Source organism: Notolabrus celidotus, chromosome 4, assembly GCF_009762535.1.
Source record: "Notolabrus celidotus isolate fNotCel1 chromosome 4, fNotCel1.pri, whole genome shotgun sequence".
Classification (NCBI taxonomy): domain Eukaryota; kingdom Metazoa; phylum Chordata; class Actinopteri; order Labriformes; family Labridae; genus Notolabrus; species Notolabrus celidotus.
In genome coordinates this window covers 25,477,035-25,502,695 of record NC_048275.1, presented here as the reverse complement: position 1 = coordinate 25,502,695, position 25,661 = coordinate 25,477,035, and the positions used below count along the sequence as shown (strand labels likewise).

At 38.5% G+C, this 25,661-nt stretch overlaps 1 protein-coding gene across 5 annotated transcripts in view; it reads right to left on the bottom strand.

The window, feature by feature from the left end:
• Positions 1 to 5,119: 5,119 nt before the first annotated feature.
• Positions 5,120 to 25,661, bottom strand: part of gfra1a (gdnf family receptor alpha 1a) — a 121,016-nt gene continuing 100,474 nt past the window's right edge. For 4 of the 5 annotated variants that reach the window (XM_034681753.1, XM_034681757.1, XM_034681755.1 and 1 more), the window contains 3 exons: positions 22,682 to 22,863; positions 13,768 to 13,815; positions 8,796 to 9,369 (listed from right to left, as the gene is read on the bottom strand). In XM_034681753.1, the coding sequence (XP_034537644.1) occupies positions 9,217 to 9,369; positions 13,768 to 13,815; positions 22,682 to 22,863 (383 nt within the window). In that variant the 3' untranslated portion in view covers positions 8,796 to 9,216. Of the gene's footprint in view, positions 9,370 to 13,767; positions 13,816 to 22,681; positions 22,864 to 25,661 lie in introns of all 5 variants that reach the window. The other variant, XM_034681756.1, reaches the window with a different exon arrangement.

Sequence of the window (25,661 nt, the reverse complement as noted above, 5' to 3'; positions counted from 1 at the left end):
ACAAGCACCGCCACCAACGTGGTCCAGCTACCACCTGTCCCCCCCATTGAAGGAACAGGACTTGTTAATGGAGGTGTTTGGGAAGGATTCACTCCACGGTATTGCTGGTAGGTTACCTAAGAATCATGTTGCGTCTCCTAAATCTAAATTTGCTGTATATTTCGACATTGTCATACTTTTCCAAAGGATTAATTCGATCCCTAAATATCTGTTGTCTTTGCATATTTTGTCTTAAACGGTAACGCATAAGCACGATGTCCGCCATCCTTTAAACAGCCTAACAGGTGCGATAATCCTGCCGTTAGCACCTGTGATGGTGGGGTCTACCACCATTAAATTTAATGCTTTGTTGGGCAATAACCTAGCGCATGCATACCGCTAATCCATTTTTTTTTCACTATTAGTACAAATGGCCCATTTACATTGCTAATGGCTGGACGTGCATACGGGCCCAGATGATTGAAAGAGAAACCTCATAATTAAAGGCTCTACCCCCCCCATACTACTTTTGGAGATTTGAGACACCATTAGTAGGTCTTTGTTCCAGTGCAATGTTCCATAGGTGTAAGATGTGGGTCATTGTGTCTCTTATTTGATAAGAATGCATCATCATACTGAATTTCCATGTATGCATGTTCATATATTAGGTTTCCTTGAGTTAGTTAATGCAGACAATTAAAAATAAAGGAATGGGAATGAATATTGGTGAACATTATTTTGCAGTATTTAACCAGGTCTAAAGATTTTTTGACTAAGATTTTTTGTTTGGAGCTTCTTGCAATGTGACTTGGCATTTATGCACTGAATTATTTCTTGGAAATGTGGTTACACTGCAGTCACTGTTATTATAGTTCACTGTAATAGGGCTTAAGTATGTGCATTTAGTCCAAAGGCTGTGAAAGATAATGCAGAGGTATGACTAAAAAAGTATATTCAAATGTCAGACTCATTTTCCGCCATTTCATAATGATGATGTGCACGTCAGGCCATTTTCCCATCACTTCTTTCTGTTTTACATTGATGTTTTATTCATAATGTCAAGAATGCGTCAGTGAGTGTCCTTTATGACTATCAGTACCATTTTATATGACACACAGAGCCATAAATTGGCCTGTTCAAGTCATCACTTTTCTATTCAACTCATTAACATTTTCATTAAATTATGAGTGTTTTAATTAAAGACTCTCAAGCTCTCTCTGAGTGTTGCTCGTTATTGTCTTCAGTAACAATGGTGATGTTTTGACTCGCGTGGAGAATTTAGGTATAACTTGGGGAATTATCATTTCAGAAAATGTGATGAGATGTCAAACCGAGCCAATTTGCATAAACTCTTCTTCGAAAAATGAACCACATCTTTTAAGCTAGGTTTTACTCCTGTCATTTGAAATGTAAAATTGTACATGCATTTCTACAGGGGCAGTTCTTGGTTTTGTGCATCTTCCAAAGTAGATTTTTGGTGCAATCTGTGCCTGAAAAGAATGACAGTAGGTCTGCAAGCATCCTCCAACACATGCGCCTTCATGTCTTTGTTAAATATTAAGGGTGGACACATTGCACATACTGTACATACAATAAACTGCATTCAAAGATACACATATCAAACTGGTTAATGTTAAATTTTATGGCTAGAATTAAAGATCTTTTGTGGCCCAGTGAAGCTTAGATATTCTCCCACTGATCACTGAGAGAGGTCAGTTAAATAATTTTAAGAAGAAAAAAAAATTGTGAGCTAATAGAAATGATTCCAATATCACTTGTACTGTCAAACACTGAACAATTGTTTCCTTTCAGTCTTATTTAGCATTTTCCTTGAAGTCTGGAAGAGAAAGGAAGTCATTGATGGCTAATATTTGTTGTAGTGCTTTGTGTTCCATTTTTGTGATCTTTTGAAGTTTGTGATGCATTCAGTGTTGCTCTGACGTTTTGATTATGCAACGTACTCTTGATCTTTTCATTTTTATGACTCTTGGATTTTCTTGCTGCTAAAATGAGCAATCTCCATTCTAGCCCTGGCTTACATGTATTTATTGAGCCTTGTAAAGCCATGCAGACTGGTCACAACTGCATGGGACGATAACAATCAATCCATCGATTTAGTAAACTGAATTTAGTTTATTATAAAATTGTAAACTGTGTATGAGAGACAGACAGAGCCTACATGATGTCATCCACTGGTTTGTGGAAAATCATTTTGTAGCATCAAGCTTGACATTTTGGCCATAGCCATCTTGTTTTTTTGGAGCCAGATGTGATTATGTTTGGACAGGAGGGTGAAAACACATTGTGACATCCAGGTTGAAAGGCCATGAGTGACTTATCATTCACAGGTAACCATGCCTTAAAACTTAGCTCAATTGATGTTTTTTTTCCTCGCTAAAAGACCCAAATTACAAAACAGGCTTCCTATAGGGGGACAGAACCCTCAAAATTGAACAAAAAAACCACCAGCACAAAATATAACAGGTCTGTGGATGCTGCAGTGGTTAGAAACACTATTTATAAAGTACATAAATCAAATAAACCAGAACTTCCAATACAATGGCAGCAGAGTACAACTCCTGAAAGCAATATCAACAGCACGTGAAACCCATATGCATGACTTCAGAAATTCATGAAATAGCCAAGACCTGCACGTTTTTCTAAAAACTCAACAGTCAATATTTTCCTGTGAAGAGAGAGAGAATCCTTGAGTTAGTTTGTAATTGCAATAACCTGTCTAAACAGGATTCTGGCAGCTTCCACACAGTGAAGTCCTCCACAGTCTGCCTCAGGGTCCAACTTATTAGCTGGCTCGCTCTCAGTGTTTAATATAACACATTCAGTCAGCCGTTTTGTCCCGCTGCGCCCCTCAAACACTTTGGAATATTTATGAGCTGAGAATGAGATCTCAGCTCTGGCTGCAGGGATTGTTTCAAACAGCAGAGAGTCTTTGTTGGTGTCACTGCAGGTAGAAGTCACAGCTCAGAGATTCACCTTGAGTTCTCAAGTCAGGCTCAGCATGCACCTGTTAGCTGCACCACCATGGGTGTGTTTCATTTGGCTTACTTTGTGCAATGGTCGGGTGGTGCAGTGTTCACCATCAACATTCTCAGCATTAAATCATTTCAGTATTTATTGCTCAGACATACAGCGTCATCAGAAATGTTCAACAGTTGATAGACAGGTACCAAAGGTCCAGTCCAGTGGTGCCGCAAGGGGTGACATGGGCCTTCTGATTTGCAACCTCAGGGGCGAACCCAAAATTTGAAACTGTGCTTGGCTTTTTGCTTTAACAGATGTGGGGTTTTATGTTCGAACAACTATTTGGTCTACAGTTTGTAGAAAAAAACTAAATTCATCGATTTCATTGGACAGGCCAAGGACAGTACCTAGATGTTAAAATTAAATGTGTTTTTGTCAGTGACATCTTCTTTTTAAGTTCTTAAAGAATCAAGCCTAGTATATTTAAATGTTGACGCGTTCTTGAGGTGTTTCTGGATCATGTTCATTTATGGTTTCCTCTTTGCATGGACAGTTTTATCCTGCATTTGTGGATGCAGCAACAAACTGTGTTCCCAGACAATGGTTTTTGGAAGTTATTTTGAGCCCATGCAGTGATTTCCACTACTGTTCCACACTGTTTTTAATGCAGTGATGCCTGAGAGCCCAAAATTCACATGCATCCAGTATTGATTTTGGTCCTTGTCCCTTTTGAACAGGGAGTTATCCAGATTCTCTGAATCTTTTAATTATATTATGTACTGTAGATGATGAAATACCCAAATTCCCAAAAACTACTTGCTCACGTGGTCTCTCACCGAGTGATGAACCTCTTCCCATCTTTACTTCTGAGAGACTTAGCCTCTCTGGAGTGCCCTTTTTAGACCCATTCATGTTGCTTACCTGTTGGAAATTGATCTAATTATGAGAGATGTTGCTCCAGGTGTTTGTTTCTTATAGTTTTAATGCACAACTTTTCAGTTGTTGTTCCTGTCCCAACTTTTTAAAAACATGCTGTTGGCATCAAACTTAAAATAAACATCATATTTTTAATAAACAATATTTTTCCAGGTTCAAAATTTAATATTTTCAATTAAGTATAGTGTTCAAATGATTTACAAACCTTTATAAATCTGTTTAATCAACATTTTACACAGTGTTCCAACTTTTTTGAAACTGGGGTTTTACACAGGATAGTGAAGTCTGTATGTTCCTTTAATGTTAGTAGTTAAAGTAGATATGATAAGTGGTGACAAAAAGGTTACATAAATGCTAATACATGTGTGTGTGTATGTGTGCACTCACTTGTATAACCCCAGTTTGGTCAACTCAGTCACAGAAGTCTGACAATGCTCCAAATTAACAAGGTAAAAATGTAAAAAGTACAGCATACACTTAAGCTGATGTGTTTTTTAAACAGGTAAGCCTTTTTTAAGGGGCTAAAGGAGGTGTTTATGTTGGCCCCAGATGCAGCTGCTTAGCTTCTGTAGCCAGCTTCACCAAAAAGGGGCCGTGGTGACTGCTATATACTGTACATATATACTTTACTTTGACAAGTACCTCATTCAACCCTACTTCAGGAAGTGATTCCACTCTTAATAACTTTCTTACTTCAAAAGAACCCTTCTCATATCTTTTGTGCGAGACAGCTCTCAAGAAGAGTTAACAAGTATCAATAAAGTGTCGGTTATGCAGTTGTGGTATAGTCTATTCTTGCTTCACCCTCACTAAAGTGCAGTTATATTTTGACTGACATGCACTCCTGTAAGTATAACAATCACCTTCTTCTCTTTTTTATGTTGTTTTTTTTTACCTTTTATTTCTCCTCATGAAGCACTGGATGATACAGAATTGCAGTCTGTATGGATGAACTTATGCGACCCCTCTGCATCCTGCCTAAGCTACGAACCTCAGATGACTTTTTCTTTATCCAGTCTCATCTCCTTGCTCTTTAAGTTTCCTCCAGCTCGGTAACTCAAAGCCCGCAACATAAACTCATAAGCTCTTATCAGGATCAGGTCGACTCCAAACCCTCTAATCCATCATGTCACCTTTCTATCTGTCTTTTCCATGTGTCTGCCTGTTTGTCTGAAGGTTGCTTTTCAGCTCTGTTCAGTGAAATGACAAAACGTACAAACAGTGTGGGTGATTTGACAGTTTTTAATCATAACTTTTGTACAATAGATTTTACATTTTCACAAGCTAAGAAGTTAATGATGCCGGATATCTGGGGGACTCTGCATCTCCAAAAAGCCTTTTTTGGTATTTTTCAACAACACATGGGATGGAGATTGGCAGCAAACATATGTAACATCTTTAACTTTTTGGCCTAAAGTGGTATCCTTATCAGGAGGAGATGACCTCGGGAAGTCTCAACCACCTCCATACACTGTACTTTATCTAATAGGCCAGACCCAATGGAGATATGACTCTGAGATCAATATAAAATCAGTGGATGCACTGAAAGACCCAAATCTGTGAAATCTAATTCGTCCCCAGTAGAGACCTCTAAAATTGTTCCTCCATCCCAACTGCATACGTCCAACCCTCCTCTAGTCAGACTATAAAAAAGCCTTCATTGGTACCATATAGAATAAATTTGTCCTCAAAGTTTCATCTATTTTCTTTCCAACACCATGCAATGACCATTTTTGTCCTTGCTTAATTCCTAGTTATAGTGACCATAGTTATTTAAGCAGAACCAAAATAACCATAGAGACCACGCTGAGCAGTCTTTAAGAACTTGAGATTTTTAATACAATCTATCTCATTCACTTCGACTCATTCAAAAAGTAAAAATCAGTAAAATATAGAAAAATAAGCTCAAATCTTAGCCAAAAAACAAAATAACATTTATGCAATGTAATAAATGTGGCTATTTAACTAGAGTAGGAGTTTACCACTGATATCCTCTTTCACAGATGCAATAATATTCCATAATCATGTACATACAGGGAGAAATATACACAATATAAAAAACAATATTCTGGCTTCTTCAATGTAATCTATGTTGTATCTGAATGTCAAAATAGCTCACAATGCTCTGGAATAGAATATCATCAGACATTTATTTGTCCAATTTTTAGTTTCAGCCAAGTACATACAGTGCATATACCATGTTTATGCTCGGTAAATAACATTTAGGTCCTACTATACATTAATTATGTTCGAGAAGCTACATAAACCCAAGCAGCATGTTGTAAATGCTCCTGTCCAAATGGCGAAAGTAACTTTGCTGAACATGCCACAGTGATGTATGAAAACATCTTGATCATGTGTCATATGGAAGCCTGGAGAAATGAAAAGCTTGTATCTCTAAGGGGAGAATCTAAAACAATATGGCTTTATTTAAAAGGTTGATGAAAACAGATGCATCAGAAAGCGTCGAACATAAAAAGCTGATTGCAATGCTGTGGCCTTTTTTTAACTCTCCCAGCAGTCCTTTGAAGGAGACATGGAAAATGTTTTTACATACAGTATATAAGTCACATGTCCCACTTTGTCTAAAGTTGGTTGACTTGGCCATTTGCTAAACCCCTTTCTGTAAACAATGATTGTTTAACTAAAATTTAGCTTGACAGGAGATATAATGGGATGAACAGCATTAGCTTGTAGCCTCAAACATTAGCATACCTGGCTAAACAGCCCATCAAGCAGTTATACCATGTTGTTTACAAAGTTAGGGAGCACAACAAATCTAATGCCTGTAATCAGACTGTGGGGCAGCAGGTCCAGTGACTAAAGAGAACGTTTGGTCAGGTCACTTGGTCCCACTAAGTATTGCTATTACTAGCATACCTTGCTAAACAGCCTTCTAGCTGCAGTGGTACCATATCACATATCACTATCCCCAAAGTTAGAAGCATAACAAATGTATGGCTTGTGAATCAGACTGTGGGGCTTTGGGTACAGTGATACTATAGAGCAGGGGTTCCCAAAATTTTCAGCCTGTGACCCCCAAAATATAGGTGCCAAAGACTTGCGACCCCCACTGTCCCTCAGAGTCATTTAATGTGGCTTCATTTAGCTGGTCTGTGGAAATTAGCCTACCTATATGAGTATGTGGCTGTTTCCTGTGCTGTTATGAATTAACCTACTGCTACTGATGCTTTAATAATTAACTGTTCACTAACCCTAAACTTAGGAATCATCAGGCAAAAAGAAAGGCAGAAAACTCATTACATTTTCTATTTTCAAGGTTTCATTTCAAATTAAGCGACTATTTTTGTTGATATTTTGTGCTATAATGGGTAATATGTACTATTTTTAGATATCTTAAAAAAAAACAAATTCTGGAAGACATCTCACAACCCCCCGTTTGTGTTTCGCAACCCCCCATGGGGTCCAGACCCACACTTTGGGAACCCCTGCTATAGAGAGTGCACAGTGAAGAAAGCATCTCTGTTTTGTTAGGTGTAAAGATGTCTGGATAGGTTTGTCTCCACCAGCGCTTTTTTAACAGACTGTGTGAACTTTAAGGAGTGACTTAAGGACTGATTAAGAAGGTTTCCATTACACATATACAAGTGTGCTCATAAGTTTACATACACTGGCAGAACTTGTGATTTTTTTTGGGCATTTTTTCAGAGAATATGAATGATAAGAGAAAAACTTTTCTTTCACTCATGGTTAGTGGTTACGGGCAGCCGTTTACTGTCAAACAACTGTGTTTACTCTTTTTATATCGTAATGACAACAGAAACTATCCAAGAAATCATAAATTCTGCCAGGGTATGTACACTTATGAGCACAACTATAATAATCAATTAATTCAGTTAAAATTCATGCCAGTGACAGTTTTGGCTTTCAACAGGTTTGATGATCACTTGCTACAGTTAATACACAAGGACCAGTTTGTCTGCTTGTAACTTGAATTGAAGGCAAATTATGAAAAAAAGACAACCATTAGTTTTGGGAAGCAAATCTCCCACAGTTAATACATATCACACTGTATATTTGCAATTGGAATAGCTTGTTGGGTTTGGTGACAGTAACTATAAGTGGTTGGGTTTGGCAAATGGTCAATTTCAAGCTCTCACTCCCTCTCCAAACACATGCTGACAGTTTCACAACTGAGGCAACAAGTTGTAGCACTAAACTGAGAACACAGAAAATGATACTTGGAGCTCATGGGCAATGGAGCTGTACGTTTCTTTACAACACTTAGGTTTTGTTTTTCCTCAGCTCTTGTTTTTGTGGACACAGTGCAGCAGAGTACATAAAAACAAAACAAAAAAAAAAGACATAAAAAACTCCTTCAGGTGAAACTTTAGCAGCGTTCCAAAGAGAAATATGGAACATGGCTTGGACTTCTGACAATTACAAATATGTACAATCACAAATGAGTGGAGTGGGTTTCCACAGCAGCGTATAACCTACTGCCTTGTGATCACTCTGTTGGTGTAAAAAAAGATGCAGAAAGCCTGGCGCTGTGTTTGCTTTTTGTATCTGAGTGTGTGAATATGTGCAGTGTGTGTTTGTGGGTCTTTGCTTGTGTGCTTCTGCCAGCGGCGATGTTTGTTCAGTAAAGACAATTTGGGCACACATCTTCTTACTTTTCTGATGTTTTAAGTTATTGGTGTTCACCCTGAAAAACAAGGCTTTCAAGTGACTTTTTTGTAAGGTATATATCCACGACCTTTCATAAAAATGTTAAACACCAGATTACATCATTATCAAAACACACGAACCACAGAGGAGACTGAATAACACCGAAAAGGCTGCCCAAGTGATAAAATGAAGCCATTACTGAACTGACTGCAACTTTTAAGCAAAAGATCCCACCCTTAGCCTCAACACACAAACAGACACGAGTGGAAACTCTTCTGATCTTTACTCACTCACATTTTGTATGTACCTTTCCAAGAGCCACCAGCTGTGGTTTATTGGAATGTAGTCCTCGAGTATTTTTTCATTTCTGTCCAACACATAAACTTGAAATCCAATTTTTTTTTCACCAAACCCAAAGGGGACACACGGCCAAACTGAGTTAACACATAGAGTAGATCACTGTTTAAGCACACAGCTGCAATGCAAAGAAAACAGAAACATAAAACACCAAAGCTTCTCAAAAATTCATAAAAAAAACGGAGTAGGAATCAAAAGAGAGATAGAATCCAGAGGGAAATAAAAGTACAACAGGTATCACCGAGAAGGATATAATTTCTTGTTTTGCTTTTTCTTTTATACAAATGTGTTTGTCAGTCCGTTCTTGCTTGTTGCTGTGACGCAGCAAGGCTACAAGACCCCCAGCAAGGAGAGTGCATGCAGGCTGCAGTACCAAAGCAAGAGCAGCGAGGGCAGCAGAGAGGCCAGGCCTGCAGGCCGTCTGGACACAGCAGAGTCCCTCAGGATGGCGTTGGATGTGCTTGGACCATCGATCTGAGGGTCCTGAAGAAAGGCAGAGAGGGATAGGAGAGAGAGATTTTACCAAGTGTCCAAGTGAGTGATCTGAATATGTTCTCCTCATTGATTCTAATTAGCAATATAAACTTTCGATCAAACTCATTTCTTACTGGTAGCATCATTTTCAGCCTCAGCCTTGTTTATGTCTTTACAATTCAATCATTTCAGAAATGTTATATGCACAATGAATCTGCTTCATCACTCTTGGAAGTTCCTGTAAGGAACTTTTGTTTATGTCAAATTTGGTGACCCCTGTGGACAAAGTGTGTAGTGCAGTCCAGTAGTGGTGGGCACCAGATGGACAGCCAAGTCTGTTTAGTCTAAGTCTAAGGGCAAAATCAGCATTTTTCTTTGTAAGACAAATTCTCACATTGCTTTTGTTTAACAGTCAAATGTATCATGATCCATTCAACCTCCACCCACAACTCAGACCTTGTGTGATCGCAGATCAATGGAAAATATATTATCATGGTGCACAATAACAAGTTGCGACTAGCTTCTACTGTTTTCAGAAGCTTTTTCCTCTGCTTTAAATCAATACAAGCATGACAAAGATGCCTGTCTGTCTGTGTTAGCCCTGGCCCTGCATGCTCTGAGTGTGTGAGTGATAAGAGGCGGGAGCACAAACTTCAGTGTTCGATAGATGTTCGCAAAATGATTAAAACAAGAAGAACTGCTTTTTGCTGCACTGAAAGGAGTGATCATCATGCATGAAGTAATGAGATGGACAGATTAGATTTTTACTGATATAACTATAAATTGTAATGTTTTGGTCTTCTCCTCCTCCGAGCTGCTAGAAGGTACTCAATCTTTATGCCTATGGTCTTTTTTTTGCTTTTGTACATTGTAATATGGCATCAGTATTGATTTCATTCTGTTTCATAACCAGTTAAAACTCCTCACAGTAGCTTGAACAGCATGGAGAAAATTAAGGTGTAATAGATTTTCCAACCTAATACACATGTGTAACGCTGCAACAGCTAATTATGCTAGTTAAAATTTGGTATTGGCAGTCTTTTTGCAGTCATTCTGTCATTGGTGGCTGTGTAGCAAAGGCTGTTTTTGTGAAGTTGTTTGTTTTATATGAATATTGCTGAAAAATTATGCCAGGCTTTTAGTAAAAATATACAAAGCTTGGATTAAAAATTGTACAAAATGTCAAGCTTGATAATACAAATAAGGAAGGATATCACCACTTTATATAACAACTGAGCTGCAGGTTATGCACCAAAGTGACTTAAAGAAACACTAAGAAACAATATACATATGAATATATTCATATTTTTATTTAATGAGTGAAGTAAATTAATCTGTGGGATAAAATCTGACTTTGAAGCATATCCTAGGTCTCGTTACAATAAAGAGGTTCCAGCATCATCATCTTCTGGAACACTTCTAATGAGAGACATTTTTGGCACAACAGTTGTCTGGTCTCTTCACTTAGACTGAGGAATAAGGAATCTTTCATGACTCATCTGAAGCAGCTAACTCTTGGTAATAACCTCAGCTTTTTCATTAATATTTTTCGTCATCTTAATAAATCAAAAAACAAACAACAACAACAACAACAACAACAACAACAACAACAATAACAACAACAAAAAGCCCATGGAAATTTACCTCCTGTGATGCCAGGTGCAACTGTGACTCTTTTTGGTATTTGGCCTTTTTATTCAACTAGGCACCAGACTCTGGCAAAAAGCCATTTGTTGCCCTCAAAGAAATACTTTTTTGCTCCATAATCTTATACCCACTGGGACAACAGCTCTAAGTTGTACTTTATTCATGCACACAAGATGTGGAACACCACCAGACATTGGACTGTTAAATTCAACATTATCACCTATAAAAACTCCAAAATGTATTCCTCCAGATTGATGCAGTAAAAATCCAAAAGGTTATTCTAAATCTAAAATGCCACATTGGAATGCTGAAAAGTACATATGTATTCATACGTGCGAATTTGCATGTGCCCCCATGCATGTGTATGTATATAAAGACCTTCATCATAAGTCTTTGGCCTGCTAATAAAGCTGCAAGCTAACGGCTGGGTCCTCTCCTCCAGACCTGTGCCTGCCTCTATTAAATGTCAGTCCAGTGCATAACAGTGCCTTATTATTGTACAATGACATTTACTGTGAACTTTAAAAGCCAACAGATAAGCAACAATCCCATTCCAGCCTCAAAAAAACTACAAAGACCAGGAGTTTACAAAGGAGGCAGGAAGGATTGCTGTGGCAATCACTCTCTGTAGGAGGTCAGTGACTTTCAACACCAAGGTGGGATTAGAGCTTGTGATTTTTAGCAACTGAAGGAATTGCCTCGTGGTTGTGGGATAAAATTGCTCTCTGTGATAAACAGGTGAGGCAGTTTAAGAGGGCATCACCGACAACAAGTTGTGAACAGGTTTTGACATACTGTTAATTCATTAAAGAGAGAAATGGTACTTTTGCTATCACCATCTTGTTTTTTGTTTGCCTCCTTTCTTTCTTTGTAAATAGATTATATTGCTACACTTAAGTGTATGACAGGTTTCTGTGGTCGGTATCAATCTTAGGTAAACATGCTTGAAAGCACAAACATTATTTTGCTATGAAGGGTCATTCATTAACAAAAACAACATAATGTGGGAGGGAAGAAGACTTTAAAAAAGTAATATAGACCCAGTGTTGTTGTCCAGTCGCCCAACATTGAGTCTGAGTTGAGTCTCGAGTAGGGATGCACATAATTAATCGATTATCGATTAATTGATTGTTAAGCCACGAAACACACGTTTTTGTTTTCAATTTTCCATAACGTGGAACAGACAACATGTGGTCTCATATTACATTCATCTATCAGGGAGGTGTTTTAAGTTTAAAGCATGTTGCGCACAGCGGAGACGCTCAGCTGGCGGCTGCGTCTGTGCGTCAGGTCTCCATGTGCGCTTTTAAAGAGGATCAATACGCAACTGCTGCCAACAACGACACGAAGGTTGACAACTTTAAACAGGAAATTTCCCCACCTTTAGATACAAATCCAACAGACTGTTGGGAATTGCTAGTACGCTATTTTTGCAGACCAGCAGCATCAGAGCCGTCTCGGCTTTTCTGCAGCTGGACTGATTATGACCCGGTTGCGCTCCTGGCTGACACCTGACCGAATACACATGTTTATTTTCTCAATAGGAACGAGTAGACAGAAAACTGGACACTGTGGGTCTGAAGTACTTTTTGTTAGTATTTTAAGCTTCACTTTATACGATTATGTCCGCAGAGAATATTTTTATGAGCCTGATCATTGATAATCAGTGTTAAACCTGTACCTGTATTCAATACCGTCCGTTTTATGCATTTTGTTGCTGTAGAAAATACAGTTTTGATGGAAAAAACGTATTTGGCCTTGTTTTTCACATGAAAATAATATATCTATTTTTTTTAATTGATTAATCGATAATTAATCGTTGAAATTTCAAAAAATCGATCACGGAAAATACTTAAAATCTACATCCCTAGTCTCGAGTGCTCAGTGTTCAACTTCGAGTCGAGTATAAGTCATTGAAGGAGAATCTGGGTCAAGTCCAAGTCAAGTCCCTTTTACCTGAGTTCTGTCCGAGTCAAGTTCTCTAAAGTTTTCACTGTCTGAGCTTTGACTAAGTGTTTGGGACCTTTTGGGTGTGTAGAAAACACATTTAATGTACTTACTTTAGATTGTGTCTGGTTCTGTCGGCGTGCTATCACTATTTTTTCAAAACTATTTTCAAGTGTAAATTTGCATAATAGATCTCTTAGTTGGAGACACAATCATTCATTCTGCTGGAATCACCACAGGTGTATAATATACTCAAAAATACCTGTGACCCATCTGCCATTGGTCAGAGTTTCAGTTAACCACACATCTAGGATCCAGTGGTTGAGTCAACCTAAGCTTCTCACATACTTATCTGGTTCTCAGTTCAGTCTATGCATGGAACAAACCAGCTACCAGTTTGTAAATGTACTTCAGACTTCTCTTGTTAAAAAACTGTTTATGCATAGAGGGATGATCATAAAAAATTTAGTTTGCCATCTTCATTTTGATGCTCTTTTATCTGAAACAAGGTTCTCACAGAGAACAGCACAGGAAAGGTGAGTGAGAGAAAAACAGTGAAACTAATAACCCAAAGCTGCATATCTTTCGTCTAACCTTGAGGTCATTATTAAAACTAATTAAGTAATTTTGTCTTGTTCTACTGAGTCATGCAGTTACTTCAAGTTGACCGGAGGTTTAATTAGAAGGAGACTATGGTATTTGTTACTCATCGAGTATGACACAATGTCTGATGGTAAAATTGTGGATTTTTCAAAATGCAAAAAGCCACAAAGTGCATCAATTTTGGGTTTTTATCAGTGTTAATGAACTTACCACACAGAGGACCCCGTCAACAGTTGAGTTCGACTTTAACTTCTGAGCCTGCAACAGAGAGATATAAAGAATCACAATCTGAGTTACAACACAAAAACAATCACATAGACAGATTTTTGTTGGCAGAGCAAAAATCTGGTGATAAAGATGACATTTCATATTAATACATTAATGGAGCTCCAGGGTTTACTTAATAAAGTTGCTTGTTACCTCATAATGCAACAACAGTTTAGTGCTTTTACAACTTAGCATACACAGAGACTGAAATGAGAGTTGACAGAGGAGCCGCAGTAATTAATTTGCTGTGATCAACAATCGATGGAACAATCTACAATCTAATTACACTGAAAATATTCTGTCGATACATTTAAACAGCAGGTACAAACAACACACAGACATCAGTGTTCAAACACCGTGACCAAAATTCTAATAACCATCACATTCAATCGCTACATTTGTGAAAGCTGGGTGCCGATCCGATCATAAAAGCAGATTGGGGACTAAAGCCAAATTGGAAAAACTACAATAACCTTGGAGTGTTTACCCTGAGAGCCTGTTAAACTTTTAAAGCCTCTGATATTCTTTCACTCACAGGAGAAGAGGAGTGTGCCTGAGCACAGAGGGACAGTCAAACCCAGACTGTGATTTCATCTCACATTTATCATTCGGTGGTTGTAGCATGCTCAAACACACTGTCTTTGATTCTCCTGCTCTCTAATACACACACACAAAAACAGATTTCCACCGAGTGTAAGTAGAGGTTAGAGGCTGTTTTGTGTTGACGGTAATGACTGCTACTCTGATTCCTTTCTGTGTTATTTAACATTTTACATCAACTGTTGGTTTTTTTTCAATTTTGAAACTTTCCCATGAGTGTACCCCAGGTTTAGATTAGGGTAAAACCTAGATTTCACAAATAAATCACAGTCGAGGAATGGTTTTTGTTTGTCAACAAAAATTGGAAGTTTGAGTAAAAAAAACCCCAAATATTGTTATGGCTGATTTAAAGGAAAATTGCAGGTGTTAAGGTAACAAATGCAAACTCCAATCTTGTCTGACAATCTCACAGCAATCCACCAACCTTTCCTCACCACATTTTTTTCATTTTCAATCATTACAATTATAATCCTCTTATTTTCACGTTGGTACTAAGTGTGCAAAGGGGATGTAAAGGGCAGCTTCCTTAACAAGGAACAACTTCCTCTCTAGAGCAGGGGTTCCCAAACTTTTCAGCCTGTAACCCCTAAATATAGGAGCCAAAAGACTCAACCCTCCAGTGTTCCTCGAAGTGATTAAATGTTGCTACATACTTCATTTACCTGGTCTGCATAAAATATGCCTAGTTACATACCCATGTGGCTGTGTTTCCTGTGTGGTTATGTGCATCAGTAGCAGTAGGTATTAACCTGCTGCTACTGATGCTTTCGTGTTAATTGACTGTTAACTAACCACAACCTCAGGAGCGGGCTGGCAACATACCAAGGCAGAAAACGAACAATATTTTTACAACAATTGATAAAATATGCAATTTTGGATTGCTTTAAAAAAAGACAGAGAAACATTCTGGTAGACATCTATCGACCTCCCAGGGGGTCCCAACCCTCGCTTTGGGAACCCCCGCTCTAGAGAAATAGGGAACATTCAAAGGTATCTAAACACAACAGCAATTCGATTTTAAATACAAGACCTTTAAGGAAAATGTTGTTTTGAAAAAAAAAGTCAATAAAATTGGTTGGCCCCTAACAGGACACAGAATCATTCCGCACTCAGCTTTGAACAGAAAATGAATTTGCAGTTTTTAGAACATGTGAGAAGTGATTATCTCTCATGTTGATTACAAGTCCACCATGAGTTGATTTGCTTATTTGCAGCACATGCCGTGTAATCAGCAGCAGAACACGCTGTTTCTGTTGTGATTTTGCTAAGTTAAGGATCTGATTGCATGTTTGATATTTAGCCCAGAGGTTTAAAGCCTCTCTGTTGCCACTAATGACCTGCATACTTAATCTCAGTATTCACGATAAATGCTGTAAGTGAATTTACTCACAGTTTTGGCTCCTGGGTCTTACAGTGTGTATGTATGTGTGTTTGAGGTTAGTCCGTGTGACTATAAAAAATGGCTCTGGTGTACAGTATCTTGAATCCAGACCAAAAACAGGGAAATACAGGATGTGCCATACATGGTAATATAAAAAGTGAGGAACTGTGTTTTGTTATTGCACCTTTGCTTCAGCACTTAATGAAAACAGAACAGAGGCAAGGCTTAGGTGGAATGAGGTCTATAAATCACAGTGCATTTGCAGGCCTCTGCATAGAGACCTAAACAAAACAACAAGCCAACAATCCAAAAGCATGATATCCAAAAATATAAGCAGTTGTGTCATTGTTGTGAATGCTATGATTAAGCACATCTTACATCAGTTTGGGTTTCACAATGAGGTCCCATCTGTGTTTCCAGTCATTAAGATGCATTAAAAGTTTCAAGACATTTTCACACAGAGAGATTATAATGATAAAGTTTCCCCGCTTGTTTTTGTACTCTGAAATCCTGAGGGCATTTTTAGTGTTTCACAGAAAAACATTTGCAAATTTTATTACAAAATGTGACTTTAGAAAGTGGATTCCATTTATGAAGCGAGGCTCCATCTGCCACAGCATATATTTTAACTGTTATGCCTTCAATATTTACACCAAAATTCAGAAGCTTAGAAGCTGATATTGAGATGTATTGACTTGCTAATGTAAATGCCAAAATGCTCCATGCATGCAGATGTGTAAAAAAGGATAAGGGTTATGCAAGAGCCAAAAAATGCACCTTGTCACACAGTCTTTCATTTGCATAATATTTGTCAGGCCTTTAAACAAAGACAAGTACAAAACACGGGCCTGCATACAGAAAGAAGTTCCAAGCCTTTGCATGCCTGTCTCCAAATATTTGTCCAGAACTGAAAGGTACAATCCTAAGTCTTTATTAGTTATGTGATCTGTTTCTTAGATCAAACACGTCTGAATTTGATACAGTATGTTAAAACCCCATAAATAAAGCCACAACTAAATTCCATTGTTATGTTGTTTTCCATGTTTCTGTTTTTACATCATCTGTAGTGAGGGTTAAACGGACTTTATCAGATCAGCCCATTGAAACCTTCCTCGTGATCATTGAGATCTATGTAAACTTCTGTATACCCTGTAAGTCTTTATGATACTAAACACTTTAATGCTTAATACAAATTCAAAAAGATTCAGATGTCAACTAATTCAAATACATATTCTAGCCTTGTGTCCACATGTTCTGGATTTACCTAATACCTGCCTCTTCTGAAAAGTCACATTAGCATGTGCTACATTTCCATATTTGTCCAGGGCATGTCCTACCCGCTTCCGAGTCAGCTGTATTCATAAGAACAGGCTGATGGCACCCGGGGGCCCGCACACTCTGTATATGTATGTATATAGCCTCTCTGTTTTGGCATGTGTGTACATGTAGCTTTATCTGTGTTGGGTGCTGTGGGCCAAGCTTTGTCTGTTGGGTGATTGAAAAGGTAAAGCAGTCCTTCCGGTGTTTTTATCTCCTTTGGAACCTCAAGGGGAAGAACAAGAACACTGTGTGCTCACATAATAAAAGGCAAAGCAGAGAGAAATCTAAGCAAAAGTAGCTTTCAACCATCCTGTGTTGCCTGGTTGAAACTATTGACTGTATATGAAGATGGACGATGCATTTCCCCCTCCTCCCTAATCCAAAAGAGACGCAGAAATACTCCCTGATTGATGCCGATATATTGCGCTAGTGAGCTAAAGTTGGCACAGTAGAGATCAGCAAGTGGAGCTGCGGAATCAACATGTCCTTTGTTGATTGTATTATTCACTGTGAATATCCGATTTGGTAACACAAATGTAAAACCATGTTCTCATTATGCTGCCAATCATCTCGTCTGGCACCTACCTCCTTACAGGGGTTACAGCCATTAAAAAAATGCAATATAGAAATTGTCAATATCGTTGCTGATGCTTGTTTTTGTTACTCATGAAGAGGTATCCCAAAAAGTTTCAGTTTGTTTCATAACCAGCTAGAACTTCCTCATAGGACCTTTCATTTACCAGTATAATGACAGCAAACAACTTATTGTGTTGGTTAAAGGTGGACGGTTAGGCCATGAAGAGTCAAATGACTTTTGTGTTATTGTTTGCTTGGTTTTCTCTTGACATTCCCCTACACTGCTAATCTGCTTACAGACAGGAGGTGGAACAGCTGGCTCTCTGGTGTAGTCAGAACCATCTGGAGCTGAACCCGCTCAAGACGGTAGAGATGACAGTGGACTTCAGGAGAAGCCCCCCCCCACTCCCCCCCCTCACCATCCTGAACAGCACTGTGTCTACTGTGGACTCGTTCAGGTTCCTGGGATCCACTATTTCCCGGGACCTGAGGTGGACCTCCCACATAGACACAATCAGAAAAAAGGCCCAGCAGAGGATGTACTTCCTGCGTCAGCTCAGGAAGTTCAACCTTCCCCAGGAGCTGCTGATCATGTTCTACACCTCCATCATCCAGTCTGTTCTGTGTACCTCCATCACTGTCTGGTTTGGCTCTGCAACCAAACTAGACAAACACAGACTGCAGCGGACTATAAGGACTGCAGAAAAAATCATCGGTGTCGACCTGCCCCCCATCCAGGACTTGTACCGGTCCCGGGCCAGGAAACGGGCAGGTAGCATCACTGCTGACCCCTCACAACCTGGACACAAATTCTTTAAACTCCTCCCCTCCGGCAGGCGCTACAGATCACTGTGCGCCAAAACAACCCGCCATAAGAACAGTTTCTTCCCCCAGGCTGTCACTCTGATGAACACTAAACCATAACAGTGTCACACCTGTCAGATAAATACTCTCTGTAAATATACATGTAGATACACAATGCAACAATTCTCAAAGCAGAATTCCATATTTCTATTTTTTGTACTATTTAACTTCTATTTTATAATGTAAAACTACCTCTGCAACTCACCACTGCACTTTATCATATCATTTTAGCCTGTACATATTAGTCAAGCCTATTTGTTGTTTCTTTGTATTTATAGCTGATGTTATTGTTATTATATTTTTATTTTATTTTTTATTGTAGTTCTTATTCTTATTCCTATTCTGCCTTGTACAAAGAGAGCACAGTTTACTGAAGTCAAATTCCTTGTGTGTTCAAGCATACTTGGCGAATAAAGCTGATTCTGATTCTGATACAGCACCACAGGAGCTGCATTTGTCAACTGAGCCTTTTATCATGGTGTTATAACCCTTTTCATGGCTTACCAGAACTAACTGACTGACTGAATTTGTAGAGTGACCATGACCCATTTGTAAAACTCCAGCCAGTCAGTATAAGGAGCTCCAAATGTTTTGGCTTCACTTTGAGGCAGTAGTCATGTTGTCCATCTTTTTATACACTTTCTGATTAAAACCAACTCAAACCCCATCCTTTAGTACGATAGGAAACCTAGTTGGTATGATGCATTTAATGTATTGTTCAAGTTATATATGGAGCATAGGAACAAAAGGAACAAGGCCACTTAAAAAGGTGAGACCTAGTATGCTATGATTTTGACTCCGGCGATATTTATTTGTGCTGGTGTTGTCCAAAAAAGAGTTTTGGATTACAAAAGTCAGTTGGATTCCTCTTCTGGGGACCAAGAATATATTTTCAAAATTTCAGGATAACCCTTTGAAACTGCTGGTTCTGATATCCAGGTTGAACCAGTCAGCCAATCAACTAACAGACTGGTATCTCCATTAATAGATCATTTCATTTACTTGTTAAAACAGGTAATAGCTACAATCTTTATTGCAGGCATCAGAGACAAAACATTTACTGGATCACGTCACATTTGATTTGAGGCTTACTGGGAAAAGCAACTTCCTTCTGTTGTCTTTCTCACAAAGGAGTCAAAGTCAATTTGTGAACCTCAAGAAAGAGAATGGGGAAGGAGCTTGAGTCTCAGTTCAAGCTGAGGAGCTTTTCACCATCCATTTTTCTCTCAACCCTTTGACTCTTTTCTTTCAAGTAAAGGTAAATGCAGCACTGTAAGTGTTGTTGGGTTGTCATTTGCCAGAAGTGAAGAGGTTCTGAGTCACCGGTAAATGGGTATTATATTCTTCATTTGTGTGTCTGTGTCTGTGTGTGTTTGTGTATAAGTGTGTAAGTTTGTGTGAACAAAAGAGAGATCAATGAGGAGAGTGGAGGGAATCTTCTCATAGGGCTGTCCCCCGAGTGTGTCATTACAACAGCCAAGCCTGCTTTGATGCTTGCATACACACACATTCACACACACTGAGATGCATACAACTCCTCTCCAATATACAGAGAAATTGCACACTCACACACACACACACACACACACACACACACACACACACACACACACACACACACACACAAACAAAAAGTGGTTTAACACAACTCTCTCATTAACTTGTACTTGACATGCTATCAGAACAGTGCCAACAGCACACACGCACCAGTACACCAGCAAAGCTCATTATCAGTGCAGACTGTGTGAGAGTGTGGGAATGTGTGTGTCCGCAAGTAAGTTCAACTGCATCTAGTGTGTGCAGAAATAAGTGTGTAAAGGCATCTATCTACAAAATCTGGCTGTGGGAAGTAAACTTGCTAGACGGTACCCCTGCATGTTTGTGTGTTAGTAAGTGTGTGTTTATATCCTTGTGGGGCAATCCTATTAAATTCTATTCTTGTTTTTCTAAAACAGTCTGGACAGATGCAAAGCTGTGATATAAATCTAATCAAAGTGGGTTACCCAGGCCACTAATTACTTTGACTTGACTTTTATCTTTAGGTTTTCAATCAGGTGCCCAATTAAACGAGGATTTGGAACTGACCCTAACTCCAACTTTAAAGCTAATTAATATCTGCATGTTAAAAATGGGTAAACTGACCATCTGTAATGTGAAAAAGGATGACTAAAGATACTTGTTTTGCAAAATTTCCCCAATTTCAGTATCTGTCAATTGATTATTTCGTTTGATAACGGGCTTGTAGCTTTACTGTATTGCCGGCTAACTCTCACTTGGTGATATTAGAGGGCTCTGATCAACCCAGTAACAAACTGGAGGAACACAAAGTAAGTATCTAGCTGGTGAACACAGAAGTGCCTTTAGCAGCTTGGTGTCAGCGATTACCTTTAGTGAAGGGTTGAGACCCAAAACAGAGACAAAAGTTAGTTTCAATATAAAGTGTGTTTAACCAATGTCAGCACAATTAATACATTAACTAATAAACAAGGCAAACAAGTATGTCATTATTTATGGAATGTTTTGTGAGGTAACACAATGTGATAGTTTACATCTTTCAATGTGTTATTATTGGGGCCATGAGGCAGTAGGAGGCAAATAAATATGAACTAAATTTTCACAAACAAGTCAAATACTGTTTTAAAAACAATGATAACAACAAACAAAAACTGAGATTTATATATAAGATTTATTTTTGGCAAGGTTTGGCTTAGTGCTTAAATTGTACACCACATTTAAAGAGGCCATAGTATGGAAAGCAGGCTCTTTGCCAATAGTCATTCCTCTCTACACAGTTTTCTTAAAGACTAAACTTTAAAAGAACTATGGAGGATTTCCTGTGTAATAGGTAAAAACTAACTTTAGTGATTTCATGATGCTCCATCAGCTTGCAGTATTATTATATCCGAAATGGTTCGCTGAGTCTCTGTCATCACTCTGCAGGTAATGACAGTATTATTCCCACTTCCGCCCTGACCCAGGAGGAGCCCATCAACATTGTTCAGGATTGCTACTTGTGATCCCTCTGTTTCATCAGCCAGATAACTGTTGTTCCTGTGGAGCAGTGGCTGCTCCAACTGAGAAATACACTTTGACAGTCTGATTTGACGCAAAGGAAAAGTCACACGTAGGTACACATCTGCCTGATCCAGATCAGGACAAATACAGGATAAAGAAAGAGGGTGAATTACCTTTTTAAACCATAACTCAAGCTAAAGATGACCCAGGGCAGTATTTTGCAGGACCATTTGTAATTTTTTTAAATGTCAAGCCCCAATAAAGGCAATTTATCACCATTATTTTAGAGAAATTCCAATTGAAGTTGTTAAAGTTGATGGAGGAGTAAATGGTTTGTCTGTTGTTTTCCCTGTTATTCGTTGAGGCACTGTATTTAAGGAGAACTGGTGGTTTTTGACTACTAAAAGATAGAATTAACCTTGATAAAAATCAGCCCTGCTGTACTTATGACCTATATAACTGTTTTTGTTCACCAAGTAATTCTCTTCTTATTTCCACCTGTCCAGGCACAAGAACAACATATTTAGCTCTGGTTTGGTCTTTACCAACACTAGCAAAAATATCTGTCTCTGCAGCAGCTTCACTTTTCAACCATCTTTGTTGATTAAGGCTCCTCCAATAGTGTATACTGTCTACTTGTTCAGGGTTTATGCACGACATTTACCAGCATTTTCAAAATGAATTAAAAAATATATTCACTGTTTTGACATATTTGGTATGATATGGAAAAAAACAGGGACTGGCTCTGGAGTACAAAGAAATAGGGTGTGCCAGAGCAGGGTGAGGTGCTGAGGGAACTGAAACAAAGAAATAGCAGTATAACTTTACACAAAATGCCCAGGGACACTGAGACTGATGGACATGAAGTACACAAGGAAAGAAAAATCAGCAGTCCAGACAAACAGCATTGGTAACTTCCCAAACTTCTGCAAGTACGGTCTTTCCACCCCAGAAAAACATTTTAAAGTATATATATATTCATGTCATGGGATCTGATCTGCCCAAGTCTACTTGGAACCCTTCGGCCTAACAGCCATCTTCCAAACTTAAAACTACTTTTTTATTGAAAGTGTGTTTTTTGTAAATATGTGTGTGTCTTACCTGTAGGTTGCCACAGAAGTGGTAGATGCCAGGGTCTGTGTTGATGTGGTTGTCGATGGTGTTGGGGTTGCGTTCACGGTTCCTTTGGTAGGGTGTAGTAGTGGAGGTGGTGGTCTGGACAGGGGACATCGGCTGCCACACTCCAACATCTGTCCCATTCCCAAAGGCCTGGATGGCATTACCTAAAAAGTAAGAGGTTGAACTAATTAGCCATGAAAACAAAGAGAAAATGGGCAAAGTGTTTGGTAGGTATGAAATTAAAAATACAATCAAATACTTGAATACTCTCTGAACGATTCATTCAATTGGCAATCTCAGAACCGTTGGAAACCATTGTCCATCACCATTTTGAGACGCTATGCAATATATGCCTCTGGGAATAGATGACAACATTTTAGTTATTCCAGGGTAACTACCAGTTAACGTAACATGGCCCCAAACCAAGACTCCCTTTTCTGTGCAGTGAAGACGCTGTCGTTTTTGGTCCATCACATCCCCCTGAGTAGGGCCTGTTCATCTATTTTAAGTAGGTCTCTGTTCAACTTTAGGCAGTAAATTAAACCATGGCTTCACTCTGGCTTACTTCAGCAGTACGAGCCCAAAAAAAGAAATGCATGCAAATGACATTAGACACAAAAGTAAAGAGAAGTCACTACTAACCTCATTCTCTCTTTGGTAATGCTCACAATGGCAATTGGCCACCTAACTATAAACACGATGATGTGTTGTAACAAGCTTGGATGGACATTCTACCTTCAGCATATGATATATAGCTTGAATAAGATGTACTTCATTAGCTAAATTTGACTTATAAAGTTTCCAAACACATCTCTTGTCTCTCGTCTGACTCTGTGTATATGCTGAGCTGGCAAATAATGACGCACCAGAAATACTACGTTGCAATTCAAAGCAGGTCACTTTAGCACTGAGCTGGATCTCATCATGAATCACAAGCTTGTTAGTCCCCATGTTCAAATAAAGCTTTATACTGCACCAGTCTAAAACCACAATTAAAGGTGAGTTAGAAGGTACTTAAGTTTTGTTATCACTTCCCTCCATTATAAATTCACCACACAGTCAAAAACCTGAGTGCTGATGTGGCTATTTACCATTAGAGTCCATTAGTGGCCCTATTAATAGCGTCCTATGGCATTGATGTAAAAGACACACACACACACACACACACACACTCACACACATATACTCACACATCAGAGGAAAGCTGAGCTATACAGAGATGCTGTTTGAACGTAATGATATTCTTCCCTCCAACAGTGAATTATGACCCTGGTGCTGTGGTAAAGGAAAGGAGAGCTTATCTGCATAACGGCTCTTTAACCCCACTGAAATATTCATGCTACATGTGCACAGACACAGAGATATGTCTACATAATGATCAGCATATAGATAAACTGCATGAATGGACAATCTTTCCGGAATACTTTGGATGAATTAAAACAAAGGAAATTAAAATTGGTGTCATACCACTCATGTAGACTTCATTAAAAAGTAGCAACTGAAGTGAACACAAAGTCACCAGTCACGGTTTTCTGTCTGTTCATCTGTCTTGTACAGAACTCTAGGCATCTTTAACAAGTCCTACTCTCGGTTTATCAGCTTTTACTCAAAAGTGACACCATTAACTCCTTATTTTATTTCCTTAAATGACTTCTTCTTTAGTCTTAAAAAAATATTATACAGAACAAAAGATGTTGAAAGATGTTGGCATTAAAATCTTAGGCGCAATAATCAGCACAAAACGTCTATGCGTCAACATCTTGCAGTCTTTATAAGTGCAACTTTCCTCATGAGTGTGCATGTGCATATTCAGTTTTTGCTTATGCGTGTGAGCATGTGTTTTTGTAGCTGTCAGCTTTATGCAGAGACAGCAGAAGGCTGATGAGCTTATCGTAAGTGTTGATGGACTCCATTTTTTAACCTCAGGCCTAATTACACTCACAGTAGTGTCTGTGTGTGTGAAACACTGTTCAGATCTCTGATTAAGCCTCAGGATGAAATTAAATATGAAATATTGTACAAGTTTCTTTAAGGAGCCTCCCAGATATAAATGAAGCACTCTGTTATTCTTAATCAATTATTGTTATTTTTTCCTTTTTATCTTTAGGAAGATGGTAGTTGAAGGTTTTGATAAAGTTTTCATCAGGATGTTACAGAAACACTTTCACAAGTGTTAAAGTTACTGTTCACATACCGCTAACTTCATGCTTCTTTGAGATCTGCTACTTTTACAGTTACCCATAGTAATGAATAATACAAACACATTTGACCTGAAATCTTGAATATAAGCATCACATTGGTACAACAATCTATCATGGACACAGTTCTAAACACTAAAAAAAGCCCTTTTAAATAAACAGTTCTCAGACCAAATGCCCCTGTTTTCATCATTACGTCAAAGTCTTAAACTCCCCGTGGCTTTTAAAGAAATGTAAAAAAAACAACACCTACAGAGCATTTTTAAAGCATTACACCAAATAATGAAAAATGAAAATATCATGGTGCAGTTGAACAAACACAATGTCATCTTCCCACTGATGCAATGTCTGCGTTAACACCTGTTTCACTTTGCATGTACAAGGTTTGCTCTAATAATAGAATGATGTCCATGTTGGATGGTGTGACCTTTGCATATTCAGTACATCTTCCAGAAATGGGAAGGAAACACATGAAATACTTTGAATATATTAAGCCTTCAGACGAAACCAAATTTCTATGAAAAATGAACCCTTGCATAATTCTGCATAAGAACCAACTGCTGTGACATTAAAGAATGTTTGAGAAAAAGTTATGTTTGGCTATTTCATTTTCTAGTTAGACCCATATTCCATCTGTTATACAGGAGGGGGAAGGCTTTTTGACCTATGCTGCAGCCAGTCATCAGGGGGAGCGCCATAAGTTTTTGGTGTCCCTGTGAGGAAGCTGTTGTGCAGTCCATTTTTTTTCAAGTTATATTTTTTGG